Here is a 17,654-nt window from a genome sequence, read left to right as displayed (position 1 = left end):
CAACGATGAGCTGCACCGAGATACTTTATAAGAAATGATATTTCTAAATGACTTGACATGAACACAGTTAAAATTGTTCAGAATATGACATATCTTGTGTCTAATTTAATGTTTTTCTAAACATTCTTCGAAGCAGTTCACATCATGGTGTTCATCACACAGAGATCACCGATGTAACCAGATTATGAACAATTCATGGTGTGAAACTCGAACTATCTGCTGAAATGCAGCTGTTCGGTAAAATGTCGTGTCGTAAGTGGTGTAAACAATGGCAAACTTCTTCTACTCTAGTTAAGCACTACAGTAGACTAGGTTGACGTGTGTTTGTGATACACTGCCTCCTGCAGTTGCATGAAGTATAAAGTCACACACGGTCTTTCAAGCAGATTTCCAAGCGTCTCATTTCCACACGGCCTGTTCATGTGGAAAGCATAACCCAGCCTTAACCCTCCTGTTGTCCTCATTTACAGGAACCAAAAAATACTGTTTCCTTGTCTGAAAAAAATCCAAAAATTCAGCAAAAAAATTCCTCAAATTTCTGAAAATTTGCAAAACCTTCAGGTAGAAAATTCCAATAATTCCTTAAAACTTTCTCTTAAAAGTTTTATTTTAAAACATCCCCCAAATTTGGCAAGAAAATTCTTGTAAATATTTTAATAAACACGCTTCGCTTAAAACATCCCCCGCCTTATATATAGTCCCTCTCAGTGCAAGAAATAATAATATATACTGGACGATACACCTACAAAATGATACATCTTCACTACAATTAAAAAAACAGTCAGGTCAAGGTCATACACCCCAAAAGGCACATCTACATTACCAACAGGCTTAGTGTGTGCAATATGAATGAAATCCCTCAACTAGTTTCTGAGCTATGATCCGGAAACCAAAGAATATTTGGAGTGCCTCACTATGACCCTGAAAATCAGGTCAAGGTCATACACCCCAAAAGGCACATCTATACTATATAGAGATCGCCTGGGTGCAATATGAATGAAATCCCTCAAGTAGTTTCAGAGATATGCTCCGGAAACGAAATGCGGACAGACGAACGGACCTGCCCACGCCAATACCCCCCTCCGTGCCTACGGTCGGCGGGGGATTAAAAAAAATGAGTGAAAATCTTCCAGAAAATGAGTACAAATATCTGAAGTGATTACATGTATCTCAGTAAAGCTTTTAATATTTTCTTTAAGAACATTTGCAAAAAAATCGACCAAAATCCAGTGAAATTTGCTGGATTTGGTTGATTGTTTTGTGAATGTTCTTTCAGAAACATTTTTAACATTTCTTTTTTCCCCCCATAAAATGTTCAAAATTTCCCAAAAATGTTGAAAATGTGGACACTGCGAAAATATATTTTTTTTCCCCACATTTTCAAACTTTAAAACGGGTCAATTTGACCCACAGGACTACACGAGGGTTAATAAACTCAGAGGAAACAGTCCTAACCAACTGGAAGCAACACACTAAACTTCAGCTCTTGTTAACAAAAGCTGGATTCAGTCGCTACCTCAGAGCTTTGATTAAAAGTCACCAGACTTCTGAACCACAAAGAAGTCCGGTTACTTTTAATTACTAGATTTAACTCAGACAAACAGATTTAAGGTAAAGCAGAAAACCTTTGTAAGTCTTGAGGAACTTGCGGACCAAGCGGTACGTCTCATTCAGGACTTTGCTGGACGACAGGGTTCGCTGGTTCTCCAGCAGAAAGGCCTGTACGTGGGTCCGGGTGGTCCGGATGAGGTCGATCCGGTAGAAGAGGCCGCCGTCCAGCTCCGTCATGGTGAGACGATTCGGCACCTGAAGCTTCAGCATCATGTCGAACTCGTCGGGGCTGTGGATCTGAAGCAGGACCACAGATTTAACATGATGTATGATATAAAAGTGAGCCCAAAGATGGAACGGAGATGAAGCAAAAGGGTTGGTTGTCATAATTATAATTAATTAATGAACTTACTGCTCCGGTGTGTAACATGCTGCAGGTATTTAATTGATAACTCAGAGGAAACAGTACTAAACAACTGGAAGCAACACACTAAACTTTAGCTCCTGTTTACAAAAGCTGCTCTACTGTCATTATCTCAGTAATCTGATGTTGTCAAAGCTTCTTTTTAAAGCTTTCTGTATGCCTCTATGCTGCCCACCTGCTGCTACAGAAAGAATTCTTTGCTGTGTCCTTAACAAAGTTTTAGTTAAACCGATTAAATAAATGCCTGTTTAAAACTGTATACACACTCTTTAATGTAATTTAAAGCAAATATTTCTATTTTTCCATTTGTTTGAGCAAAATCAAACCCAAAATGAGAGTAAAGCTGCCAAAGCTGAGCTCACCTTCACTTTCTCAAAGTAGCTGCCGGTGGTGAGGAAGTCTGCAGACTGGAATAACGGCTGATCAGTGCAGCTCCTCAGGAACCTCAGCAGGTTTCACGGAAATCGTTGACCACCTCAGCAGCCCAGCGGCGGTCCGTCTGCCGGATCTTCAGGTCTTTGGCTTTGCGTTTGATCAAGCTGGCTAGTTCTGGGGAGATGGAGACCGACTGTTCTACCACCGGGGAGGACTCCTCTGTATAGCGACAAGGACCAGATAACTGTTAGATACTAGATGAATGTTAAATCCTCAAAGCATGATGAGCATTTTTACATGCAGCAGTAGTGAAGAGCTCATCCTTGATTTAACCAACTGAACCCTGAAACCCACAGGTAGGTCGTAAAAGTGTGTTGTTTTTTTATTTTTAAATCATCAAAATTCAATCAATCAGTGCCAGGTACTGTGAAAGAAAAGAATGATCGGATATTCAACTTTCTGATGATCTTGGAACTAGTCAGTTGTGATGTGCATCAAGAAAATTAATCAAATCTAAGTTTAGAATTATGTTATTTAACCAAAATCATTATATTTTCCATGTCTTCTTTAAATATCCTCTAAAAATTAACCATTAACCATTTTAAGCAGATTTTGAGAAATAAATAAATAGAATTCTTTGAAGTTCTTTAGCCAACCAAGAAGTCATGCCTGACTCATTACTAAAATGTGAAAAAGTCTGAAGAACGGTTCGCTTGCTGAAGTTGTAAAAATATAAATAATGAAATCTTTATATTATGCAGACTCACCATTTTTTTCAGTAACATTTGTGGGCATTTGTGAGCTAATCTCCATGGTAACTGAAGCTGTGGTGCTAGATCTCCATGGTAACTGATGCTGTGGTGCTAGATCTCCATGGTAACTGATGCTGTAGAGCTAGATTTCCATGTTAACTGATGCTGTGGTGCTTGATTTCCATGTTAACTGATGCTGTGGTGCTAGATCTCCATGGTAACTGATGCTGTGGTGCTAGACCTCCATGGTAACTGATGTCGTGGAGCTAGATCTCCATGGTAACTGATGCTGTGGAGCTAGATTTCCATGTTAACTGATGCTGTGGTGCTAGATTTCCATGTTAACTGATGCTGTGGTGCTAGATCTCCATGGTAACTGATGCTGTGGTGCTAGACCTCCATGGTAACTGATGTCGTGGAGCTAGATCTCCATGGTAACTGATGCTGTGGTGCTAGATTTCCATGTTAACTGATGCTGTGGTGCTAGATCTCCATGGTAACTGATGCTGTGGTGCTAGACCTCCATGGTAACTGATGTCGTGGAGCTAGATCTCCATGGTAACTGATGCTGTGGAGCTAGATCTCCATGGTAACTGATGCTGTGGAGCTAGATCTCCATGGTAGCTGATGCTGTGGTGCTAGATCTCCATGGTAACTGATGCTGTGGAGCTAGATCTCCATGTTAACTGATGCTGTAGAGCTAGACCTCCACGGTAACTGATGCTGTAGAGCTAGATCTCCATGGTAACTGATGCTGTGGTGCTAGACCTCCATGGTAACTGATGCTGTAGAGCTAGATTTCCATGTTAACTGATGCTGTGGTGCTTGATTTCCATGTTAACTGATGCTGTGGTGCTAGATCTCCATGGTAACTGATGCTGTGGTGCTAGACCTCCATGGTAACTGATGTCGTGGAGCTAGATCTCCATGGTAACTGATGCTGTGGAGCTAGATTTCCATGTTAACTGATGCTGTGGTGCTAGATTTCCATGTTAACTGATGCTGTGGTGCTAGATCTCCATGGTAACTGATGCTGTGGTGCTAGATTTCCATGTTAACTGATGCTGTGGTGCTAGATTTCCATGTTAACTGATGCTGTGGTGCTAGATCTCCATGGTAACTGATGCTGTGGTGCTAGACCTCCATGGTAACTGATGTCGTGGAGCTCGATCTCCATGGTAACTGATGCTGTGGAGCTAGATCTCCATGGTAACTGATGCTGTGGAGCTAGATCTCCATGGTAACTGATGCTGTGGAGCTAGATCTCCATGGTAACTGATGCTGTGGAGCTAGATCTCCATGGTAGCTGATGCTGTGGTGCTAGATCTCCATGGTAACTGATGCTGTGGAGCTAGATCTCCATGTTAACTGATGCTGTAGAGCTAGACCTCCACGGTAACTGATGCTGTAGAGCTAGACCTCCACGGTAACTGATGCTGTGGTGCTAGACCTCCACGGTAACTGATGTCGTGGAGCTAGATCTCCATGGTAACTGATGCTGTAGAGCTAGATTTCCATGTTAACTGATGCTGTGGAGCTAGATCTCCATGGTAACTGATGCTGTAGAGCTAGATCTCCATGGTAACTGATGCTGTGGAGCTAGATCTCCATGGTAACTGATGCTGTGGAGCTAGATCTCCATGGTAGCTGATGCTGTGGTGCTAGATCTCCATGGTAACTGATGCTGTGGAGCTAGATCTCCATGTTAACTGATGCTGTAGAGCTAGACCTCCACGGTAACTGATGCTGTAGAGCTAGACCTCCACGGTAACTGATGCTGTGGTGCTAGACCTCCACGGTAACTGATGTCGTGGAGCTAGATCTCCATGGTAACTGATGCTGTAGAGCTAGATTTCCATGTTAACTGATGCTGTGGAGCTAGATCTCCATGGTAACTGATGCTGTGGAGCTAGATCTCCATGGTAGCTGATGCTGTGGTGCTAGATCTCCATGGTAACTGATGCTGTGGAGCTAGATCTCCATGTTAACTGATGCTGTGGAGCTAGACCTCCACGGTAACTGATGCTGTGGAGCTAGACCTCCACGGTAACTGATGCTGTAGAGCTAGACCTCCACGGTAACTGATGCTGTAGAGCTAGATCTCCATGGTAACTGATGCTGTGGAGCTAGATCTCCATGGTAACTGATGCTGTGGAGCTAGACCTCCATGGTAACTGATGCTGTAGAGCTAGATCTCCATGGTAACTGATGTTGTAGAGCTAGATCTCCATGGTAACTGATGCTGTAGAGCTAGATCTCCATGGTAACTGATGCTGTAGAGCTAGACCTCCACGGTAACTGATGTCGTGGAGCTAGATCTCCATGGTAACTGATGCTGTAGAGCTAGATTTCCATGTTAACTGATGCTGTGGAGCTAGATCTCCATGGTAACTGATGCTGTGGTGCTAGACCTCCATGGTAACTGATGTCGTGGAGCTAGATCTCCATGGTAACTGATGCTGTGGTGCTAGATTTCCATGTTAACTGATGCTGTGGTGCTAGATTTCCATGTTAACTGATGCTGTGGTGCTAGATCTCCATGGTAACTGATGCTGTGGTGCTAGACCTCCATGGTAACTGATGTCGTGGAGCTCGATCTCCATGGTAACTGATGCTGTGGAGCTAGATCTCCATGGTAACTGATGCTGTGGAGCTAGATCTCCATGGTAACTGATGCTGTGGAGCTAGATCTCCATGGTAACTGATGCTGTGGAGCTAGATCTCCATGGTAGCTGATGCTGTGGTGCTAGATCTCCATGGTAACTGATGCTGTGGAGCTAGATCTCCATGTTAACTGATGCTGTAGAGCTAGACCTCCACGGTAACTGATGCTGTAGAGCTAGACCTCCACGGTAACTGATGCTGTGGTGCTAGACCTCCACGGTAACTGATGTCGTGGAGCTAGATCTCCATGGTAACTGATGCTGTAGAGCTAGATTTCCATGTTAACTGATGCTGTGGAGCTAGATCTCCATGGTAACTGATGCTGTGGAGCTAGATCTCCATGGTAGCTGATGCTGTGGTGCTAGATCTCCATGGTAACTGATGCTGTGGAGCTGGATCTCCATGTTAACTGATGCTGTGGAGCTAGACCTCCACGGTAACTGATGCTGTGGAGCTAGACCTCCACGGTAACTGATGCTGTAGAGCTAGACCTCCACGGTAACTGATGCTGTAGAGCTAGATCTCCATGGTAACTGATGCTGTGGAGCTAGATCTCCATGGTAACTGATGCTGTGGAGCTAGACCTCCATGGTAACTGATGCTGTAGAGCTAGATCTCCATGGTAACTGATGCTGTAGAGCTAGATCTCCATGGTAACTGATGCTGTAGAGCTAGATCTCCATGGTAACTGATGCTGTAGAGCTAGATCTCCATGGTAACTCATGCTGTGGTGCTAGATCTCCATGGTAACTCATGCTGTAGAGCTAGACCTCCTGATGCTGTGGTGCTAGATCTCCATGGTAACTGATGCTGAAGAGCTAGACCTACATGGTAACTGATGCTGTGGTGCTAGACCTCCCTGGTCGCTGTTACTGTGGAGCTAGATCTCCATGGTAACTCATGCTGTAGAGCTAGATCTCCATGGTAACTGATGCTGTAGAGCTAGACCTCCATGGTAACTGATGCTGTGGTGCTAGATCTCCATGGTAACTCATGCTGTAAAGCTAGACCTCCTGATGCTGTGGTGCTAGATCTCCATGGTAACTGATGCTGAAGAGCTAGACCTACATGGTAACTGATGCTGTGGTGCTAGACCTCGCTGGTAGCTGTTACTGTGGTGCTAGATCTCCATGGTAACTGATATTGTGGCTCTAACCTGGTCCAAGTTCTGTTCAGAGTTTATATTTAAATCGGCTGTCAGAAGCGTCTCCCTTTAACCAAATTGTTTCCTGATGATTCTCTTTGAATGATTCAGATTCTCAGCTGAGGGAAAAAGTTTTATCTGTAAACCTGTTGATCTGTATGTTACTAAAATGTACTACATGTATTCAGTTGGTCATGCAGAACCACTCAAACTGTGTCCTACTGCACAGAAAACTTTTCTGAGTTCTCTCTCCTTCTTCATGGATGTTCTGTTTCCATAGAGGTGCAGCACTTTATATTTCAGTGAAAAAAGAACCCACAGTGAATAAAAACACCCAGAAACTGCTCAGAGTTCAGAGGTTAATCCCCGTTTGTCACCTGATGGTTGCTGCTTCACTTTCTGCCGTTGTCTCACCGGTGTGAGACGTGGAGGACTCGACATTCCTCTGGTTTCATCTTTACGTGGCGTCGAACCGTCCTGTACCTCCATAATTCAGCCTTTAACAGACAGATCAGAGCTGTGTGATGGAGTGAGATGATTTTCTAACAGCCACATTTTTCTGTCTTAAATCATCAACTGCCTTCTGCTTGACCATCTCCGATATGCTTGAAACTTATTTATCATAAATTATGAATACTGAAAATAGTATCTATGAAATTTTAGAATGAAATGTCAAATATTTCATGAGATTTTCTTTTTTAATTGCCCATCTATCTATTTTGAGCACATTGAATTTTGAGGCTGTTTGAACAATATCATCTCAGAAACATTTATAGACAAAAGGCTGAAATTTTTACCTTTATTTCTCATCATGTCAGCGATTTAGAATCTGCAACATTGGACAATTAGATCAAATAATCTGTGATTATGGGTGAGTTGAAATGTGAAAAAAAAATGAAGCTGTCATGAAAAGTTCCATCACTGAGCTCATAATAACAGAAAAACTAATAATGCAGACGTCAACAAGTGATATTTTCTGAATCATGACAGTCACATTAATACAGAAAACATATAGAAAACTTTTAAATATTAAATAAAAACATTTTTTCTTGAACTATCCTACCTGATTGCACATGTATGACAAGTTGCTTGTGATTTTGGTTCAGAATTCAGATTGTTTGTATATTTTTGTCCACACAAGAATGATTTCATGTTTGAAATATGTTTATTTTTCACTACATAACATATTTTGAACTTTTTGATGGTTAAAAAAGAAGAATATTACACAGCAATAGAAGAATGTCAGTATCCATTTTTCCACTCTTTTCCTCCAGAAGTTGCTGCTCTCCGGCCCTCCAAGTTTGTGCATGCTCTATTGTATTATATTATCAGTGATAAAGAGCTTCAGCTAGTAATACAATTGTTATGATTTCTTTAGACGTAACTTCAATATTTAAGTGGAATGATATCAAAAACATGGTTTTGAGAAATAGCTGGGATATGAAATGATAAAAAATGATAAAAAAATGTTCATTATAAAGATATTGCGAGTTTACCGGGTCATTTTTGACACACCTATGCATCAAAGGGTAAAGAATGATCTAACATTGGAGACGCCGCTGTAACGCTACATTTGGGTTATGAGTTAGATCACTTTGTCACTAAAATCTAGAGAGAATATTACAGAAATGATACAAAATTCAGTTTGTGTCTTTTTTGGGTTAAATCACTTTGCTTCTAACCCCTTCAGTTTCATTTAGTAGAAGCTTTTATCCAAAGCGACGTACATCTGAGAGTGGATACAACACAAGCACGGATCTCGTCTGGAGAAAACTACCTGGATAAGAGTCACAAAGAAGTTCATGTGTGACACACTCACTATAGCATTCAATTTGTCATACAAGCACCAGAACTGGTCCATGTCTGCCTTACGGGGGACCATTTTCAAAATGGCCACAATTTCCCATATATTCTCATACGAATTCATCTTTTACAGCACTTTGCTTGGCAATGGCAAAATACAAAATATATGGAATTTATCATGTGGAGTCCAAATTTTCATGTTCCAACGTGATCTTTTAAACCTTAATAGGATGTTTCAATAAAAGACTCTTGGTTTGCATCCAGACAGTCGTGATCAGAGCCAATGACGTGTACGTTATCATCGCTGGCAGTAAATGATCACAGCTGCAAGAACTTCAGGAAATGCGTGGAGCTTTTGGCTAATCTGAAGTGGATCCCCGTCCATTTACGTGTTCTGTATGTTCTAATCTGACTAGAACATCTTAGAATAAACCTGGCAGACAAGGACAGACGGTTTGGTGCAGCTTCAGCAGTAATAATTGTAATCTACGATTTCATTTAGAAGACACTTTATCCAGGAAACAGCAGCGTTTCTTTGTTCTAAACTTCTCCAGAAGCCTCATCGTCTCCTCGTGGTGCATTCAAAGGAAACAATGAGAGAAAATACACAGAAGCCCCACTGGTTTATCTAATTCCTCTGATTTGAGCCTCTGTCTTCCTACATGTGAGCCTGAAATTAATCTCATCCTAAAGAACATCTAAATTGCAGAAATGCAGAAGAGGTTTTCTGGTGGATCCTTTTAGAGACTTTTAGCTGCAGTGATGTATAAAAGAGTCATTTACACACGTGGACAAAATTGTTGGTACCCCTCAGTTAAAGAAGGAAAAACCCACAATTCTCACTGAAATCACTTGAAACTCACAAAAGTAACAATAAATAAAAATTTATTGAAAATTAAATAATAAAAAACAGCCATTACTTTTGAATTGTTGATTAACATAATTATTTAAAAAAACAAACTAATGAAACAGGCCTGGACAAAAATGATGGTACCTCTATAAAAGATTGAAAACTATTTGACCAGAGTGACATGATTAACTCAGGTGTGTCATTTAATTGACATCACAGGTGTTTCCGTACTCATAATCAGTCAGTCTGCCTATTTAAAGGGAGACAAGTAGTCACCCTGCTGTTTGGTGAAAAGGTGTGTACCACACTGAACATGGACAACAGAAAGCGAAGGAGAGAATTGTCCCAGGACATCCGAAAAAAAATGATAGACAAACATCTTAAAGGTAAAGTCTATAAGACCATCTCTAAACAGCTTGAAGTTCCTGTGACAACAGTGGCTCATATTATTCAGAAGTTCAAGACCCACGGGACAGTAGCCAACCTCCCTGGACGTGGCCGCAAGAGGAAAATTGATGACAAATTGAAGAGACGGATCGTTGGAATTGTATCCAAAGAGCCCAGAGCAACCTCCAAAGAAATTAAAGGTGAACTCCAAGGCCAAGGTACATCAGTGTCAGATCGCACCATTCCTCGTTGTTTGAGCCAAAGTGGACTTCATGGGAGACGACCAAGGAGGACACCACTGCTGAAAAAAACTCATAAAAAAGCCAGACTGGAATTTGCAAAAATGCATGTTGACAAGCCACAAAGCTTCTGGGAGAATGTCCTTTGGACAGATGAGACCCAACTGGAGCTTTCTGGTAAGGCACATCAACTCTATGTTCATAGACTCAAAAACCAAGCATACGAAGAAAAGAACACTGTCCCTACGGTGAAACATGGAGGAGGCTCAGTAATGTTTTGGGGCTGCTTTGCTGCATCTGGCACAGGGTGTCTTGAAAGTGTGCAAGGTACGATGAAATCTGAAGACTATCAAGGCATTCGGGAGAGAAATGTGCTGCCTAGTGTCAGAAAGCTTGGTCTCAGTCGCAGGTCATGGGTCTTCCAACAGGACAACGATCCAAAACACACAGTCAAAAACACCCAAGAATGGCTGAGAGAAAAGCGTTGGACTATTCTAAAGTGGCCTTCTATGAGCCCAGATCTGAATCCCATTGAACATATGTGGAAGGAGCTGAAACATGCCATTTGGAGAAGACATCCATCAAACCTGAGACAACTGGAGCTGTTTGCTCATGAGGAGTGGGCCAAAATACCTGTTGACAGCTGCAGAACGCTCATTGACAAATACAGAAATCGTTTAATTGCAGTGATTGCCTCAAAAGGTTGTGCAACAAAATATTAAGTTATGGGTACCATCATTTTTGTCCAGCCCTATTTCATTAGTTTGTTTTTTTAAATAATTATGTTAATCAACAATTCAAAAGTGATGGCTGATTTTGATTATTTAATTTTCAATAAATTTTTATTTATTGTTGCGTTTGTGAGTTTCAAGTGATTTCAGTGAGAATTGTGGGTTTTTCCTTCTTTAACTGAGGGGTACCAACAATTTTGTCCACGTGTGTAGCTGCTGGTGTAGAGCGACATTAGTTAACTATGACATGTGACACATCTGTCAAATGTTAAACTTTACGTGTGAATCTATTACAAATCCAGGTTGAACAGGTGTATCTGGTAAAGTGACTGCTAAGTGATAAATATCCTGCATTTCAAAAAATGAACCTCATCATCAAAACATGTTGACCTCATATTGAAAAAAAATGTGTTAATCTCATTCGAGACAAAAAAGGTTTTGTCTTTTTTTCAAGTCAAAGCTTTTGTTTTTGGATCATTTAAAGTGAAATTAAATGATTGCTCCTCTGTTTTAATGCGGTTATTTCTACAAATGGATTTAATCTGAAATACTGAATAAATTTTAGGTCAAGATTGTTTAAAAAAAGAGACAACCTTCAGGACATCTTTAGATTTTGTGTTATGTGTAGAAATAATACAAATTCCTCTATCATATCACTTTTTTCCCCAACACTGACACTGTTACAACACTTAAAACACAGTGAACCTACTTCATAAAGTGATTTAACAAAGTTTGCCAGCAGCAGAGCTCCATTTAAAGACAATAATAACCTGCTTTACAGGTTTTTTTTTTGACATATTCTGCCCCCTTTCACACATCTGCATCTCTTAATTCATTAACGTCTGACTTCATCAGAGGCACTGATAATTAAGGACACATAGATCAACAACATGCAAATACACCTAAAAATAAAGGCCTTCTCTAATCACCAGAAATATTTCGTGAGAGGAGCTCTGATGTTTTTTTCATGTAGTATCAACACAAACATGCATCTTCTTGCTTTAAGCAGCATCAGAGCCAATATGGGCGTGTAAAGAGATTTAAAGGGACAGTTCTTCTTGGCATGAGTGTAAAACCTTTTTATAAATATTTACCCCCATCAGGGCAACACCTGACGGGTAGAGATCAGGAAAAGGCAACTGTATAGCTTTTTTTTTTTTTTTTTTTAACCTCAAGTAGTCACAATATGGTGTTCACTGCATACAACATCTCTATGAAAAAACAGCACCAAGTAGTCAAAAATCACCAGATCCTTTGTGTGTGGTTCATCAGAAAACTACCAATCAGCAGAAACCAGTTTAGATTACAACTCAAACAAGCGTAAAAAAACACAGGAACCATTATAGAGGAAACCACTGCATTCAATATCAAACCGTTAAAAAAAATACAGATTCAAATCCTATTACATGTTTGATAGTTTCTGCTGTTAAATAAACTTTAATTTCTCAATCCAAACAACATAACAGCGGTTTGACTCACCTGACAACGGCGGTGCTGAGTCGTGTTGCTGCAGTCTCTCCGGCTTCACACCGAGTTTGTTTTCAGTTTCAGTTTTCATGAAACATCCGTGGATAAGTCCTCCCTCTTCTTCTTCCGCCTCCTCCTCCTTCGCTCTGTAGATTGACTTAACAACAAGAAATGGTGTCAGGTTCGCTTACGTAACGAAACACCGGTGTGTTGTTGTGTCGTGTTATAAACTGACACACCTTCTAATCTCTTCATAGTTTATAGCTCATCCCGAACAACTCAGTAACTTGTGATTTATGGGGGGGGGGGGGGGGGGGGGGGGGGGAGTAATTTAAGTGAGGAATGAATCCAGTTTACGTGTTAGGACGTTTCAAACCTTCATTTTTGTCGTCTATTTGAAGCAGGTCGATCCAGATGTCCTACAGTTCTTTCTGGGGAATCGAGAGGCGATCCCAGGCCAGATGAGATATATAATCAATAGACCAATACATCACTTCTGGCTGGCAGAGAGCTCTCAGCCCTCTCTGCCTTACTGCATCAGCTAGGATTTATTATTTTTCATAAAGGTACTGTTAGCTTAGCACTGAAGTTGTTACCATATATAAATAGTGTAACATTGATACAAATACCATTTATTGTGCAGCTAATGCATGAGCTGTGCTGACCTGAACAGAGGAAGAGACCAAAAAAACCAGGCTCTGAGGGTCACAGACAGTTCAAACTGGACAGTTATGGCTGCTTATACACACCGAAACCTACCAAAACATGGTAACAGCTACCATGTTTAGAGATACCAGCAGTAACTGCATCCCATCACAGCTAACAAAGGAATAGAACTGGCAGGTATAGAGCAAGAACTGTTGACAAGACGGGTTCTTTTCACAGGGTGTAGCTACTGTTGACTGGATGAATCGTGTGCCAAGAAATATGGACATATCTGTGCATCAACTACAGGGAGAACTGAGTCTAAACCATGCTTCATCCCCACCTTGTAGCCATTCCCATTTCATTATTTGAATTATATGTATATGTCCTATAGCCAGTCACACTGCAGCAAATACAATAAACTGTTGTGTTCATATCAGACACACGGAGGAAAACTGGGGAAACAGTGAATGCATTGCAATAACGGTGTGTGTATATATATATATATGTATATATATATATATATATATATATAGTAAATACAAAGGTAGTTAGAGAAGGGCTCAGTGCATCCAGAGAGGTCCCACAGCAGCCTAGGTCTACAGCAGCAGAATTAGGGGCAGAACTAAGGGATGTTGAAGAAGTCAGTTTTGCAAGTGAAGACTCCAACTTTCCCCTCAGGGTCAGCTCTAACTATAGGATTTGTCAAAAAGGAAGGTTTCAAGTCTGGTCTTAAACAGGCTGGTTTTTAACACTTGTACATTCTTTAAGTAGGGCATTTTGCATTTTATATTCTTCTTCTTGTTTATTTGTATTTACAGTACATTTTTGCTTATTTATCTGTATTTATGGTGGTGGGAACTATACTCTTTCTCCTGTAGCAACCAATTTTCCCCTTGGTGATTAATAAAGCACTTCTATTCTTTGACTCTTCATCAAACAGAATCTCAACCTTAAATTTATTCAATATTCCAGATTAAAACCATTTGAGAGTTGTTTTTGTGGGAAATTTGTGCATTAAAACGGAGGAGTAATCATTGAAGTTCACTTTAAATTATCCAAAAACAAAAGGTTTGACTTGTAGACTCTTTACAAGCACATTTGCACAAAAAAAAAACTTTTTTGTTCTGTGTGGGATTAATACATTTTTTCAATATGAAGTCAGCATGTTTCGATGCTTAAGTTCATTCTCCTAAAATGCATAAATCCAGGATATTTATCACTCAGCACTCGCTTTATCAGATACACCTCTTCAACCTGAATCTGTAATAATTTCAGACATAAAGTTTAATGTGGACAGATGTGTCATGTCACAGTCACTGATGTCGCTCTAAAACAGCAGCTGAGGTAAAAATGTCTTATTTTGTTAAACACCTGCTGCTTCACTTCCTTTGCTCACATCTCAGACAAGATTACGTAAAGCTAGAAAATGAGACGAGCGGTGTTCACGGCAGCTCGTAAATTTACTTTGAATTGAGACAAACATGCACAGATGTTGTTCATTCTTATTGTTTCATTTACCACAAGCACAGAACAGCAGCACTTTCATGACTCTTTTATACATCACTGCTGCTAAAAGTCTCTGAAAGGATCCGCCGGTGCATCTTCACTCACAACTCCTCCAGAAAACCTCTTTTTCATTTCAGCAATAGTATACCTGTGCAAAAATGCATCGGTGGATCCGTTCTTTAAGATGAGATTGACTTCAGGGTCACATGTAGGAAGACAGAGGCTCAAATCAGAGGAATTAGATAAACCAGTGGGGCTTCTGTGTATTTTCACTCATTGTTTCCTTTGAATGCACCACGAGGAGACAATGAGGCTGTTTCCTGGATAAAGTGTCTTCTAAATGAAATTGTAGAATATAATTATTACTGCTGAAGCTGCACCAAACCATCTGTCCTTGTTTTCCAGGTTTATTCTAAGATGGTCTGGTCAGATTAGAAAACATACAGAACATGTAAATGGACGGGGATCCACTTCAGATTAGCCAAAAGCTCCACACATTTCCTAAAGTTCTTGCAGCTGTGATCATTTACTGCCAGTGATGATAACATACACGTCATTGGCTCTGATCACGACTGTCTGGATCCCAACCAAGAGTCTTTTATTGAAACATCCTGAAAAAGATCATGTTGGAACATGAAAATTTGGACTCCACATGATAAATTCCATGAATTTTGGCACCATAGCCAAGCAAACTGCTGTAAAAGATGATGCCATGTGAGAATATATGGGAAATACTGTGAGCTCTAATGGTTTGAGGCTAGTTTAAACTTGGTACCTTGAAGTACACAGGAGATATTATCCTGTTTTGCTCGCAGATGTAAATCAATGTTCAGTTTCAGGGAAGCAGAAAGCGAGACAGGGCTGCACAAAAAAAATCAGTTAAGTGACATCTCGCCTTATTAGTGAAAACAGCTCGATCAAGAACCCAAAGAGACTGAACTTAACCTTTTTTTTTTTCCTGCTGCGAGGGATGTAAGAGAAGAACTTAGCTGTAAGGGAGTGTGATTTTATGCCTTTTGCTCGTCTTGTGTAGGCATGGGCCTTGTATGGATACGATCAACTGCTGATATAAACTCTAACAGACAAGTTATTCTTGAGAATTCACTTAAATGTCTTATACAGGGCTGAGTGTTGTTTAGTTTTCATTTTCTGTGTCTGTGTGATGGCTGATTTTCAGCACTGATCCCACATTCAATCACCAAGGAGATACAAATGAATGACAAAATAAAAAAAGTAATGTAAAATTAGAACATTTTTCTGAGTTAAGACCATAAAATATCAAATCACAGTCTGAGTACTTTTCTGTTAATTCACAGAAAGTGCAGAAATTCCTCTCTATTAATATTTTGTAATTTGTAAAATAAATTTTTAATCCACTTGTGTTTTTTGTAATATTTACGAACATCACTGAAATTGTGGTCATACGGAATCAAGCTAGCATTCTACATTAAATTTGAAAACCTGTGCAAAACAGAAACTCTGGATATTAACAGTAACATTGTGTGCTACAGTCATAAAGACAATACACATATTTTAACAGTAGGTGGCAGTAATAACTCAGGCACTCTAGAATGCCTATATAATGAGAGTGGCGACATGACGGGTCCAAAAAATTTTGGTCACGTGATCTATAGGAGCCATTTTGTTTCCTATTTATGAACGCCGGTTATGCCTGTTAACGTTGTTTACAACGCAGAGAGTAATTCTCGGACTTTTTTGGCTTCATAAATACCTGAAAAATGACGGGCTGTTGTGCCTTTGGGTACACAAATCGATCCGAGAAGGGATTACACATGTTTAGATTTCCCAGGAGTAGTGAAAGAATGAAACTGTGGGAAAATAAAGTCCGGAGAGTGGGATGGAAACCGACTTCATCATGATTTTTGTACCAGGTTAGTCCCATGTATGTACTTTCATGTTATGATGTATGGGTGAATGACAGATAGAAAAGTTTGATGTGATTTTAGGCAGTTGTGGTTATTTTGACTTTGACCATTTTCATGCATGGAGATGCATGAAATACGGGCCGCTGAAATTTAACGGGGTAACCCGTTAAACTTCAGCGGCCCATCTGAGCTTCGACAACAGCCTCCCTGTTCATTCACATGATTTCGAATTCAACAAACAGCTGACAGTTTTCTGTTTCCTATTTTCTGTTTTCCGTCCAACCTGCAGTCACTTATCAGCCTCATATGACCCGAACAGGCTCCGTCTTCACCTGTTTCTGGGCTGTTAGCCGCCGTTAGCATGAGGATGCTGTTAGCCATATGCTTACAGCTGCAGCAGCGTACAGGCGGACGGGAAAACGTATTTTACTAAATTGACCAAAGCTGCAAGCTCGATGATAGAAACATTATACACCCATGGAAAGCTTAGATTCTCATGAATCCGCCGGTATAAACCACTTTCAGATGTGATTACCACAGCGGGTAATATAGACACATTTGTCCAACAAACAGCAAATAACGTAAACAGCACAACTCACCTTTGAAGGCTCAAAACTAGTCACAGATGAAAATATCCAACTATAAACGGCCATAATCCAACCTTGGACATCCAGACAATACAAGCCAGTAAATTATTTTGTCCAAAACGTGTCTTAAAATCAATAAACAATCCATAGTTTTCGTGAATGTCCACCTCGCGCTGCGCGTCCCATATTGAGTGAATGGAAACAAAATGGCTTCAAATCCCCAGTTGTCGCCACTCTCATTATATAGGCACTCTAAGGCACTCTAGCGTGCCTATATAATGAGAGTGGCGACAACTGGGGATTTGAAGCCATTTTGTTTCCATTCACTCAATATGGGACGCGCAGCGCGAGGTGCACATTCACGAAAACTATGGATTGTTTACTGATTTCAAGACATGTTTTGGACAAAATAATTTACTCGTTTGTTTTGTCTGGATGTCCAAGGTTGGATTATGGCTGTTTTGTGGAATATTTTCATCTGTGACTACCGGTAGTTTTGAGCCTTCAAAGGTGAGTTCTGCTGTTTACGTTATTTGCTGTTTGTTGGACAAATGTGTTTATATTACTCGCTGTGGTAATCACATCTGAAAGTGGTTTATACCGGCGGATTCATGAGAATCTAAGCTTTCCATGGGTGTAT

At 40.4% G+C, this 17,654-nt stretch overlaps 1 protein-coding gene across 1 annotated transcript in view; it reads right to left on the bottom strand.

Moving 5' to 3' along the window:
• LOC110972298 (cyclic GMP-AMP synthase) overlaps nt 1-17,426 on the bottom strand; it is a 30,597-nt gene extending 13,171 nt beyond the window's left edge. The window contains 5 exon segments of the mRNA XM_051955973.1: nt 1,626-1,848; nt 2,338-2,429; nt 2,432-2,569; nt 12,400-12,544; nt 17,027-17,426. Coding sequence (XP_051811933.1) covers nt 1,626-1,848; nt 2,338-2,429; nt 2,432-2,569; nt 12,400-12,544; nt 17,027-17,080 — 652 coding nt within the window. The 5' untranslated portion in view covers nt 17,081-17,426.
• Between the last annotated feature and the right edge of the window lie 228 nt (nt 17,427-17,654).

Source organism: Acanthochromis polyacanthus, chromosome 11, assembly GCF_021347895.1.
Source record: "Acanthochromis polyacanthus isolate Apoly-LR-REF ecotype Palm Island chromosome 11, KAUST_Apoly_ChrSc, whole genome shotgun sequence".
NCBI classification, from domain to species: Eukaryota; Metazoa; Chordata; class Actinopteri; family Pomacentridae; genus Acanthochromis; species Acanthochromis polyacanthus.
The sequence above is the reverse complement of the archived record's forward strand: the minus strand, read 5'-3'. Positions and strand labels throughout refer to the sequence as shown.